Source organism: Mustelus asterias, chromosome 5, assembly GCF_964213995.1.
Source record: "Mustelus asterias chromosome 5, sMusAst1.hap1.1, whole genome shotgun sequence".
NCBI classification, from domain to species: Eukaryota; Metazoa; Chordata; class Chondrichthyes; order Carcharhiniformes; family Triakidae; genus Mustelus; species Mustelus asterias.
Genome location: NC_135805.1, coordinates 110,193,264 through 110,205,755, shown reverse-complemented (window position 1 = coordinate 110,205,755; position 12,492 = coordinate 110,193,264). Strand labels below are relative to the sequence as shown.

General features: G+C 42.0%; 1 protein-coding gene across 1 annotated transcript in view; it reads left to right on the top strand.

Moving 5' to 3' along the window:
* The window catches only part of dcdc2c (doublecortin domain containing 2C), a 124,475-nt gene extending 123,860 nt beyond the window's left edge, over positions 1 to 615 (top strand). Inside the window, exon 10 of the mRNA XM_078213752.1 lies at positions 55 to 615. Within this exon, the coding sequence (XP_078069878.1) occupies positions 55 to 552 (498 nt within the window). The 3' untranslated portion in view covers positions 553 to 615. The remainder of the gene's footprint in view (positions 1 to 54) is intronic.
* The last annotated feature ends 11,877 nt before the right edge of the window (positions 616 to 12,492 follow it).

The window sequence follows — 12,492 nt, the reverse complement described above, 5'->3', positions numbered from 1 at the left end:
ATGATGGAAATGCAATTTGTAGCTCAGCAAAAACCAATGTGTTGTCTTTTACAGGTCCCTGCTGAAATTGTTTATGAGGAAGAAATACCACCTTATGATGATATTACACCTACAACTAACCACAAGGAAGATCTCCATTATGAAGTGGACGATTATGAGAATAGAAGAGAGCAGTGGAACGACCCAAATGGATGGACAGGAGATGAGGATGGACTAGTTGAGAATGTACAAGAATATAGTAAATCTAAAGAGGATAGCCTGCCCAATAATGTTGATCGAAATACTCTAATACTTGGAAATTCCAATGCACTGCCCTCAGCAACAGATGGGGGACTTCACAGCGAACAGGAGGATCCAGGGAAAGAAGATCCAAGCCCAGCCCATGATGGCAACATTGCAGATGTGACTTCAGAACAAAAAAGCTTACGATCTGCTCAGAAAGATTCAATGTCACGTGAATCAGCAACATGGCAGGAGCTGGCAGAGAAACAAGAGCACGTTGATGAAGTCTCAGAGTTAGAAAAGGTTAGCAATAAAAAGAAACTGTCATGAACTGTAATATGCAATGGCTAATTGTTGTGGTGGAGTGTGCATTAAGAATGTACCATTAGGTGTTTTTTTTTATTGTTTGAACAGTTGAGGAAGGCAGATTCTGCTAAACCCCAAGGAGCAAAACCCCAGGTATTGCAGCAATATTGTGTAACCTGTCATAACTTTATGAGAATAAAAGTATACAATTTGGCAGGGTTTGTTAATTGTTACTCAGTAGGGCCGGAATTCTCCGGTCTCGTACCCCCCACCACTGCTGACAGCGAGAACGGAGAATTTGGCGCTCAGCCAAAACTTCATTCACTGCAGCGGGACCGAAGAATCCCAGCCACAGGTCAGGACGAAGAGTTCCAGCCTTTATATTAGGCATTGACTAAGAGAAGAATAGTTTAGTAATGTAAAATTAATGACCAAACGGGGATTTGGGTGTGGTGCTTCATGAGGTGCTCAAACTTTGAATGAGACAAGGACTGAAATATTCCCGTCTCGCCTGTCGAGCTACTTGTAGCAGGTGAGACCAAACATCCAGCAGACCATTCAAAACTCCATTGAGCTTGGGCGGGAATTTCTGATCCTGGGGCTCACCTGGTCGGAGAATCCCGCCCATCGAATTGGAATGTCAAAAGAGGCTGGAATCTTTTGTCCCTATGTTATAGGATGGAATATTTAGTATGGTTATAAAATGATGACTGTAACATTATAAACAGTACACAACCAGTTCTTACCACTCCAACTGGGAGTTTTTATTCTGCACATATCAAAATGACTGATTCATTTTATAATGCATATTTCTAGTGGAGAGATTAGTTTGTCTATGTGGTGCAGATCGTGTTGATTCCCAGAGGGCAGGCAGACCATGCCACTTGCCTCTACCTGTACACAAAATGTATCATTCTTCAATTAGAATCGTAGAATCCCTACTGTGGAGAGGAGGCCATTCGACCCATTGAGCCTACACTGACAACAATCCCACCCAGGCTCTATCCCTGTATCCCACCCTGCTAATCCCCCTGACACTGAGGGGCAATTTACCATGGCCAATCCACATAACCCACATATCTTTGCACTGTGAGAGGAAACCAGAGCACCTGAAGGAAACCAACGCAGACACGGGGAGAACATGCAAACTCCACACAGACAGCCACCCGAGGCCAGAATTGAACCCAGGTCCCTGGCACTGTGAGACAGCAGTGCTCACCACTGTGCCACAGTGTTGACCATGGTTATATCAATGAAGACAGCCACATTGGCCACACAAGTAGCAGCCCGTGGCATGGTCTTGCCTTGGGGATTCTAGGTTAAATGTGAGTAGCACCACTAGAAGCAGCTCTCTGTGAACACACCTCTCCCCCACAATCTTAGATTTAAACTCTTCACTTTTTCCTGTCACTTCTCACCATCTTACAATATACTCTGTGAATATGCCGTTTGTACAGTACGAATCATGGTTTGGATTAGCAAAAGGCTTTTGATTGAAAATCAATTGATTTTAGTTATCATGGAAAGCTAAACCCTTGGGAAGGATGGGCTGATTTTAACTCTTACTTGCCTGATAGTAATAGGGCAGGTTGACCAGTAAACTGCCTGACCCGCAAATTGTTCACAAGAATCTTCTGCTCCTCCCAGCTTCACATTCAGATCAATATTTTAATTTTTTCCCCTGTCATTAAAACTGGGCTCTTTGATGTTGGCCTCTGAATGCTGATTGCTTAGGTCAAACATACACTTGATTATTCCAAATGCAGCTGTTCCAGATGTTTTCAGGCATACGCTCTGGATGCCCATTTAGCCTTTGCTAATATGGCTGCTTAGGCCCCTATTTTAGGCTTGCAAAACAACAACAACTTGCATTTATGTAACATGTTACATCTTCGACTTTGTAAAACATCTGAGGAGTATTATCAAACAAAAGTTTGATATAATGGACAGGATTCTCTGATTCCGTCCATGGCTGCCCAGCTGCAAGCGAGAATGGAGAATTTGGCACTCAGCCAGAACACCATTCACTGCAGCAGCACCAGAGAATCCCAGCCACGGATGAAGGCGAGGTTTTTGGTGAATATCTCCCGATCTGATTTTGAGCCAAATGTTATTTGGTAGCACTCCTGTTAAGCCTCTTGGGATATTTTACTAAGGTAAGTTTCAAGGAGTGTCTTAAAGGAGGAAAGAGTGATAAAGAGAGGGGGAGGTTTAAAGAGGGAATTTCGGAACCTACGCAGATGAAAGCACGGCTGCCAGTGGTGGAGCGATTAACATTGGGCATATGCAAATGATCACAATTGTAGGAACGCAGATATGTTGTGGCTGGTTGTGCAACTGGAGGAGGTTACAGAGATACAAGAGGTATGGAAGGATTTTAAAACATTGAGGATAATTTTATGGACTGGGCACCGATGAATTTCTAGGTCAGGTCTTTAAGAAAGAAGCTGAAATGTAACAGAAGATGAGGGGATCGATTTTCTTTTGGAGAAGGAAGCAGAGGGTGGGACGTTTGCTGACTGCTCTGACCCACTCCCTTGATTTGGGTCTTATAAATGTGAGGTTACCCACTTTGGGAGCAATAATAGGAAGACAGATTATTACTTGAATGTATGTAAATTGAGAGATGGATACTCAGCGAGACCTTGGTGTCTTCGTGCATCAGTTGCTGAAAGTAAGCGTTCAGGTACGGCAGGCAGTAAAGAAGGCAAATAGTATGTTGGCCTTCATAGTGAGAGGATTTGAGTACAGGGATAGGGATGTTTTGCTGCAATTGTATAGGGTGCTGGTGAGGCCACACCTGGACTATTGTGTGCAGTTTTGGTGGTCTTTTCTGAGGAAGGATGTCTTTGCTCCTTGGAGCACAGCGAAGGTTTACCAGGCTGATTCCTGGGATGGCGGGTCTGTCATATGAGGAGAGACTAAGTCAGTTAGGATTATGTTCACTGGAGTTTAGAAGAGTGAGAGGGGATCTCATAGAAACTTATAAAATTAAAACAGGGTTAGCCAGAGTAGATTCAGAAAGAATGGTGGTGGGTCCAGAACTAGGGGTCATAGTTTGAGAATAAGGGCTAAACCTTTTAGGACTGAGATGAGGAGAAATTTCTTCACCCAGAGAGAATGGTGAATGTGTGGAATTCACTACCCAGAATGTACTTGAGGCCAAAACATTGTCTGATTTCAAGAATAAATTAGATTTCGCTCTTGGGGCTAAAGGCATATGGGGAGAAGGGGAGATCAGGATATTAAATTTGATGATCAGCCATGATCAAAATGAATGGCGGAGCAGGCTTGAAGGGCCGAATGGCCTACACCTGCTTCTAGTTTCTATGTTTCTATGCTTCCATTGCATTCGCTTTGGGGGGAATCAGAGCCCCTAAGTCTGTGCTGAAATCTTTCCCAAGAGACCCACCTCAAGGATCCTGGCATTGGGGGTAGAGGGTACAGACCAACTAGCGGTGTGGGCAGTATCTGATTTTTTAACCCCCTCTGTAAGATATCCTCTCATAACTGCTGCGGCATTTACCACCACTTCTGAACTTCCTAAGGGTTCATAGCAAAGTGACAAGAAAGTTGAGGAAATGGTTGGTTTCCTTATTCCATGCCACCATCTAAATGTGTCAAAGCTGTGAAGGGTTGAATGATTAAAATCCTGTTGCAGAGAAGGGAGAAGGAAATCCCAATTTGTTACATTCAGGGGTGAGGAGCAGATAGAAGCCTCTCAAATCCATTTTCCTTGCTCCATGATTCTTATAGCACCTGATTTTAGACAGTTTGACAGGAAATTCTACCCTTTCATGTCTGTATGTTATATAAAATATTGGCGTGATTGTGCCTGCCATGGTGATGTCTGGAAGGGCAAAACTGTATAGAAATCAGTGGACAGGTTTTAACAAGGAGCTCACTGAATAAAATGATGTGGAAACACCCACAGGGTACTGGCCTTTTCTAGATTGAAGTTTTAAAATCGTAAGTTGGGTCTCACTAAACAATCCTGAGGAGTTAGTTAGAGTTCTTTCTCGGGGAAAAAAATGAGTTTAATTTGGGGATGGCTGAGATGAGGATGAGTTTGGAAAATGATTGTGAAGATTTTTGAATGATTGTTAGCCTCCATTTTGTTTTTAATTTTCAATAAATCTTTTTTAGCTTCTCTATTTGTTTTTGCAAACTTCTAAATGCAGTTCATATTTCCAGGACAAAGTATCTTTGGCCACAAGTACTGTCAGCTTGCTATTTGCATGATGCAACAGATATTTCATTCTTTAATATTTAGTACTGTCCTCTGTCATGCTAACAGTCATAAAAATATTCAATTAAAATTATGTTTGCAGATGACACAAAAGTTTCAAATGTAATAAATACTGAGGAGGATAGTAACAGACTTCAGGAGCACATAGACTGGTGAAATGGGCAGATGCACGGCAAACTAAATATAAAATTGGCAAGTGTGAAGGAATACATTTTGGAAGTAAGGATGAGGGAGGGCAATATACACATATTGTACAATTCTGAGTAAAGCATAGGAACAGAGGGACCTGGAATTATACACACACACACACACATCTTTGAAGGTGGCAGGAAAAGTTGAAATGTTTTTTGAGAAAAAGCATACGGGATTCTTGGCTTAAAGCTATACTGTCAAATCGAACACCAAAGCTGGCTGCTGCATATCATGTGTCTTTTGGCATTTGAACTGCAGGCAGTAAAATCTGTGGCCAATATCTGATTAAAAATGGACCTGAGTGAAAGAACCTCACAGCCACTTATGAAATTTACACATCTCATTGTTCAAGGATGGAGCAAAACCTACAGACAATGGTGTTTGCAGAAACCACGTTTCCACGTTTCACCAGAGACATCAAAATTCAATGGGTGCTAAACAAATGTAAGATGGATCCCATTGACCTCCTGTCGTATTTTGATGGCCTCTCATCCAAACACAAAGGCCTTGGCTATCTCAAACTCTCAAAGTGTGAAAAGCCACAACACAGGATATTTATCAGCCTAATACACTACTTGGATTTTGGACTTGTAAGTAGGTCACATGGGTAAAACAACCATGTTTGTTGCTCGCTTTCAAAGTAACAGCCCAAGTTGTTTTCAGACAAAAGCACAAGCAGAAAGCCATTGAATCAGTAGTAGTCAACTAAGCTGCCAAAGTAATAAACAATAACATCTCGAAAGTGAGAGAGCAACTCTCCAAACTGTTTTGACTTGGAGTTCACCTGAGAACCAACCTCCTGGAAATTGAACTACAAGGACCCTTGGCTTACAAGATCTTTATTTCAACCAAAGCATGAACACATCTAAGAAACAACAGGCCTTCCACAAAAGAGAGACTGAGACAATTATATGTTGTGATTATATTGTCTTTTCTTCATTTGTGCTTGATCTTTGAGTGAGTGGTGGCATGTGTGAGATGTTGCGTTTTTAAATCTCCAGGGAAAGTGTGTGTGATAATAAATAAACTTTATTTTAGAATTCATGAAATGACTTACTTCTGGGATTATTTAAATTGGGACAACCACTCCAAGGGTGAAAATAGTCATGCCTCACACACAAGAATCACTTTGATCACAGGTAGTAAGAAACCATGTAAAATTTCTCTGTGGTACATAGATTACGCTTCAGCAGGAGAATTGTATTCACCATACTTCAAGAATGTCAACCCTTACCAAGGGTGTATAGGGTCTTTGCTAGAATGGTGCCAGGGAGGAGAGACTTCAGTTATGTGCAGAGATGAGAGAAGCTAGGATCGTTTTCCTTAATGTAAAGAGGGTTAAGAGGATATTTGGTAGTGTTGTTCAAAATTATGAGGTGTTTTGACAAAGTAAAGGGAAGAAATGGCAGGAAGGTTGGCAACCAAAAGTACAGATTTAAGATAATGGAAAAAAAACCAAGAAGGAAAAAGGATAGAATTTATTTTTAACTTTGCAAGTTTTTATGATCCGGAATGCATTACCTGTAAAGATAATAAAACAAGATTCAACTGTAACTTTCAAATGGAAATTGGATGAACATTTGAAAAGGAAAAAAAGTGTAGAACTGTGCGCAAAGAGTAGGAGAATGGGTCTAATTGGATCATTCTTTTAAAGAGCTGGCACAGACAAGATGGGTTGAAAAGCCTGCTTCCAGGGCTGAGTGGTTCAATATCATATGTTGGCCATCTATATGCTAGTTTGAACATAGTTGATCATCTTATGGAAAATAACTGTTACACGTTGTTCTAATTATTATACATTCTTGGGATCTGGCTGTATCTGGTAAGACCAGTTGGCATTTATTGCCTATGCTCAACTATCATTAAGAAGGTGGTAATAAGCTAGCTTCTTCAATGTAGTAAGTAGTTTTTTAGGTCACTTCAGAGGACAGTTAAGAGCCAACTATATTAATGTGGGTCTGGGATCACGTATAGCTTGGACTGGGTAAGGATGGCAAATTTCTTGCCTAAGAGTACATTAGTGAACCAGGTGGATATATACAATAAACCTGTAGTTTCATGGTCAGTATTACTGATACTATCTTTTAATTCCAGATTAATTTAAATAACTGAATTTAAATTGTCCATTTGTCAAAGTGGGTTATGAACTTATGTCTCTGAAGTCATTAGTCCAGGTATCTGTGTTGTTAGTCCTGTAGCAGAAGCATTGTGCCACCATTGCTGCACTTATATACATTAAGACATAGCCAGATGGCTATTATAATAGTGGAACACCTAGTCCCCAGAGGAAACATTGTCTGATTGACAACTCATGCTCTCTGATCTCTGCTGTCAATTTTACAATGTTAAGTGTTTTTAAAAGTTTGTGATTTGTGCTTTTTGAAATTTAAAGGGCCTGGTTGATTGTCACTTTTATTAGCTTGTACTTAGACTTTTTTTTAATTCAGAGAGGTTTCACAATGAATGACATTTTCACGGTTTTTTTTTAGACATCCAACTTTACACTATATGGTTCATTGGTTCTGAAAGTGTACAGTGTGTCAATGGGAATGGAAGTACTTCACAGAGATGCTTAGGGCATGGGTGAAGGGCAGTGCTTGGCATGGGGGCATGAGGGGTGAAGGGAGGGCCTAACCCATGAAAGGGGGTAGGAAAAGGATCTTTCAAACTTGCCTTCTGCAGAGTCAGTGACTGTGAACTACAACTTCAAAATCTGGCTTGGCTCCATAAATATTGTGGAGGAATAGGAGATTCCCATCTCTGCCAAGGAGCTGACCAGGTGCAGAGTGCTGGGTGCAGGCTTTTGACAGGAACAAACCAATGCCCTTTAAAGCCAATCCCAAACATCGCACAGCCTTTAATTGTGGTGGAGAATACTGTCTTTTTAGGGGGTTCCCAAGTCAACCTGTCTCAAGTGAAAATCCAGCCCATATGTTTGATAGTGATTCAGACCAAATGATATCGATAGGAGCTTATTTTTAGAGCAGTAGCCATTATTTTCTACACCCACATACTATGCAAAGAGCTTTTCTAGTCAGGTTTTCCAAGATATGCTATGGGCCTTTACTAGAAAAGGGTATAAGCATGTAAAACATGTGCATTGTGAATGAAGTCTTATGTTGACTGTCAATAAGATAATTGAACTAGTCAGCTTAAAGAGTCAATAAAGTGGAGCCACTTAGGTTCAAGTGCAGCACACTGGTTGGAACTGAGGAGGAGATGATCATGAGGAAGATGTCTGCACTCGGCACTAAAGCCTTGGAAGTGGTGATGCAGGAGATACAGGAACACAAGATTTCAACCTAGAGGACAGGAAGCCCAACTCCCCACAAAGAAGCAAAGGCTGAAGTTTGGAGGAAAATACCTCAACAAACAATCGCTGTGTCTCAGGTCAAAAGGATCTACTAACAAAGGCAGAAGTTCAATGCGTCAGAAGAAATGCCAAGGTAGGTGTGCTGACTGAAATGTGCATGCATTCTCATTCACCAGACAAAGTACCATCCCAATGTAATCCTGTGGGCTCACATAAGGGTTCCCCAATGTATTGTGCCCTTGGTGCTACACACAGTCATTCTATGGAAACTACCACCCCAAAAAGATAACTAGCAGGAAAAGCAGCAAGCAGATTACTGGGAGGTTTTGGGCTAGGGAGGGAAGTGCTCAAGATAAAAGGATCCCACTTCTGTTAGTCATTCAGAAACTGAAGTACTGATCATGATGCTCTCTTTCCAGGTCTTGGTTCCCATAGTCTTAAGGAGTGGGTGACAACAAAAGACGAACTCGTTGAAAAGAGCAGCTGACAACTTTAGAGTTAATGTGACACCACTCAGCAAGTACCCTCCATTTGATATTGCCATCCATATTGTCACTCACAACAGGAATTACACCTGCATGAAGCACTCAATTTTTATCACCTCACCTGTCTTGGAAGCTGTTGTCTAAGGGATGCATTGAAAATTGTGCCTCTGGTTCTCCTTCTCATGAAGAAAAGGGAATGGTGCGCCCAATGCCAGCACTAGAATATTATCACAAGCACCTCACCTGCCATTCACACCAGCACAGATACAAGAATCCTGGAAAATATAGTTAGTGAGTTGGATAGAGGGGCACTTGGTGAAATACAATGTACAGATAAGAGCAACAAGTGGTAGTGGGAAAAGGGAAAATTAACCAACCAACCCAGTTCATCAGCATCTACTAGTTGTTGCCAACATGGACAAGGGATAGATCTCCTTCAGATCCTGCTGTCAGGAATTAGCACAGGAGCAGAGGCTTTCAGAGCATCCTTTGAACACACTCTCAGCAGCCTGCAGCACCTGGCAAAAAGTGTGCGGGGGGTGCACCTTGGACATTACTACAGTTTTACAGGAGAGTTTATTGAAATAGAGTTCTTTGAAGCAAGTAACATTTCTCTGACCATCTGTGAAGAAGCCCCATCGTGAGGGACGATGCATGGCACAGATTTCCCTGTGCTGTGACTGAGACTTTGGGCACCCAGTTCCAGGAGTCTGGACAGTATCAGATCAAATTTCTGGGAGAGATGTATTGATATCATCTGTTTTACACTATAAATCAAAGCCAAAGTTATCTCCAATGTGACTCAGTCTACTAGCCTGCCTGAATATTAGCTTCCTCAAAGTAAGTAACCTCCACCTCTTCCTTCTCCTCTTTGTCCTGGAGAGAGTGAAGTACAGTCACCGGTCAGCCTCTGCTGTTTGGATCCCCACAGCTCTTTAGATGTAGGTGATGCTGAACCTGTTCACATTGGCTGGGTAATATAGCAGTATCACTAATGCTAGAATGGTTGTTTTAACATGCTGAAGTCGCTAACCGTTGATGATTTGAGTCTCTGAGTTTAAAACTGTAAGCCCTTAAAAACGAGTGTGGTGACTCTGAGGTTCTATGAACTTGTGCCTCTTTGGTGGAATGCAGGCAATGTGCCAACTTCATGCTGCCCGCTCATTTTCATGATCTCTAGGTACAACCGGTGGTAATTGCATGCAAGCAGAGTGCCCGTTACAGTTACTTCATCACCTCTTAAAGGGAAACTGTATATTATGGCTGCTGGAGGTGTTGAGCTCCTTGGGAATATTATATTGTGTAATAATCAATGATGGGCTGATCATAGCAGAGATCGAGCACTGAGGTTTACTGCCATGCAGATTTTCATGGAAGAGATTCAATGCAGGAGAGATGAATAGTGCCTTTGTGGAGGCCCTCCAGACAGATTGTCAGAAGATAGTGAAGGATGTCAATGTTACGAGCATAGCTCCAGGGTTATAGATGCAATGCAGTCGGAAGTTTCAACCATAACGGGCACATCACCCAAACCGATTACACAACACTTGTTGACACTTCCTCCTTTCGTGCAGGAGGAATTGACACATAACTGGTGCCAGCAGGAATGAACCACAGAGGAACCTACATGTTCTGATCCTCGCGGAAGACATGCTGCTGGCTATTGGCCTATTACTGAAGTGGCCACTGGTGAAAATGAAGCTATTTGAGATGAGGGCATCCTCATCTCAATCTTCCTCTCATTCACCTTCTTCCTCATCCCACAATCTCTCCTGACTAAAAGGTTGCAGAGAGTGTAATCAAACATTCCTTCTACTTACTTTTCCTGACCCTTACTTCAACTCTCCACGTGTCTGTTTATCTGTTCAAATACTCAAGAATTACAACTTCACCAGACAATGGAGGAAGAAAACAGTGGAAGATGAAGAGACAAACCTCTTGATTTCACAGTTGCAGCCACAAGCTCAGAGGCAGACATTGAGGATGATTTAGAAGAGAGGCTAAGGGGATATTTCCACATGGTGAGAAACCAGACACAAGTATGCAGGAGCCAGAGAGGCAGGGAGATGAGCCAGCTTTCTCACGGGTGAAGTTCTGCTTCAGAGACCTCCAATGAGCGCTCTCATAGTCCGGGTTACTGAGAAAGCCTGGTGGATGCACATATCCAAATACTTGCTGCACTGGGAAACCTGCAGGGAAGCCTGCTCTGTGTCAAAGAGCACGGAGATGTCCAGCACCAATTTGCCGTACTTTTTCTTTTCCAGAGTTTGAAGCTCATCCCTTTCCAGCATTGAAGGGTGGTTACCTCCAGCAGCACATTTGTGGAAACAGCTGTTCTATACAATCTGATGGCCAATGTCTGAGCTTCCATTGCAGCAGGAGGAACATCCAGTCATTGCCGGAGCGCTGGAGTTGAACCTCAGACTGATGCCATGCAACCTCATCTTATTGTCATGAAAGCTCAGACTGCTGCCATCATGGCTCTGGATAGAAGCGTGTAAAGGGCCTTCTATGATAGCACTCCAGCAATCCATTCTCCATCAGATTCACTCCCTAAATACTCTCTTGTGGATATAGCCTCCCGCTGACAGTTCTTCTCCCCCTCTTCCTCTTCAGTCTTTTATCAGTTTGCCCTGTGCTGCATGGTTCCTGCTCGTTCTTCCAGTCACGCTCAATGCCAAGAGAAAACTCAATGCCCACGCCCGGGAGTTACTGATTTTTTAAATAACCAAGTTGTTCAGAATCTGCCTGACCACTTCCTGTACATTTCTGAAACTTTAACCAATTATAGAAAACAACCAGGACTAATAATCCAGCAACTAACCTGTAAATAGTAGATGATCTCTTTAAATAGGGGGCTTCATGCTGTTTAATGATGTGTCCAGCTGTGGGAGGGGTGATGAAGGAGTTTGCAGAGTGCGGTTAGGAAGAAGCTGGCAAGCAAGTGGGACAGCAGAGATTTTGGGAATTAAGGAAATCCATGAAGTCATCACACTTTGCATCAAAGATAAAGATGGAACTTGCATGGATGGGAGGTTGAAGGAGGTAACTTTCCACACTTACTCTGTTTAATTGTACAGAATTTTCAAAAACAATTACATTTTGGTGATCTTATGACTGGCACAATCGGTGCAATTTGATTCTGAGCCAACTTTTGCTCACTGTTATCTTCTACTATTCAAACAGGTGCATGTTCCCCAAAATTAATTGCAGAATTTTGTTGTGAGGCAAAGCACATGTGAATTCCTCTAACTCCAACCACTTCTAAATATGTGAGATTAATCCTTTTGAAAGTTAATGTTATTTGTATGAGAATAACTTTCAAAAAGGGGTGCATGTAAGAAAACCACAAAATATTCCCAGTGGTTTTCTGCAGCAAATTCCCATCATAAAGTCAGGCCCAGCGACCAGATAATTTTTAAAACTTTAAGCTGTCAGGCCTGCGTGTATAATATTTATTTGCAGTTCAAGATAGAGACATTGGTGGAGACAGAGTGCTTAGGGTGGGGCAAAGCAAGAGAAATTGTCAGTGGTCCAATTCTATACTGTTAAACTTAGTCTTACCTATTTCACCTTAACTGAAAGGTAGATCTCACCTTCACACCAAAGGTAGAATATGAGGAATTCACAGTTGGGATATAAAAAGATAGAATAGACATAATTTTCAGTTAATAATCATGACAAATGTTAATGTAATTTTTGAATACTCGCCTTTCTTTCAATGC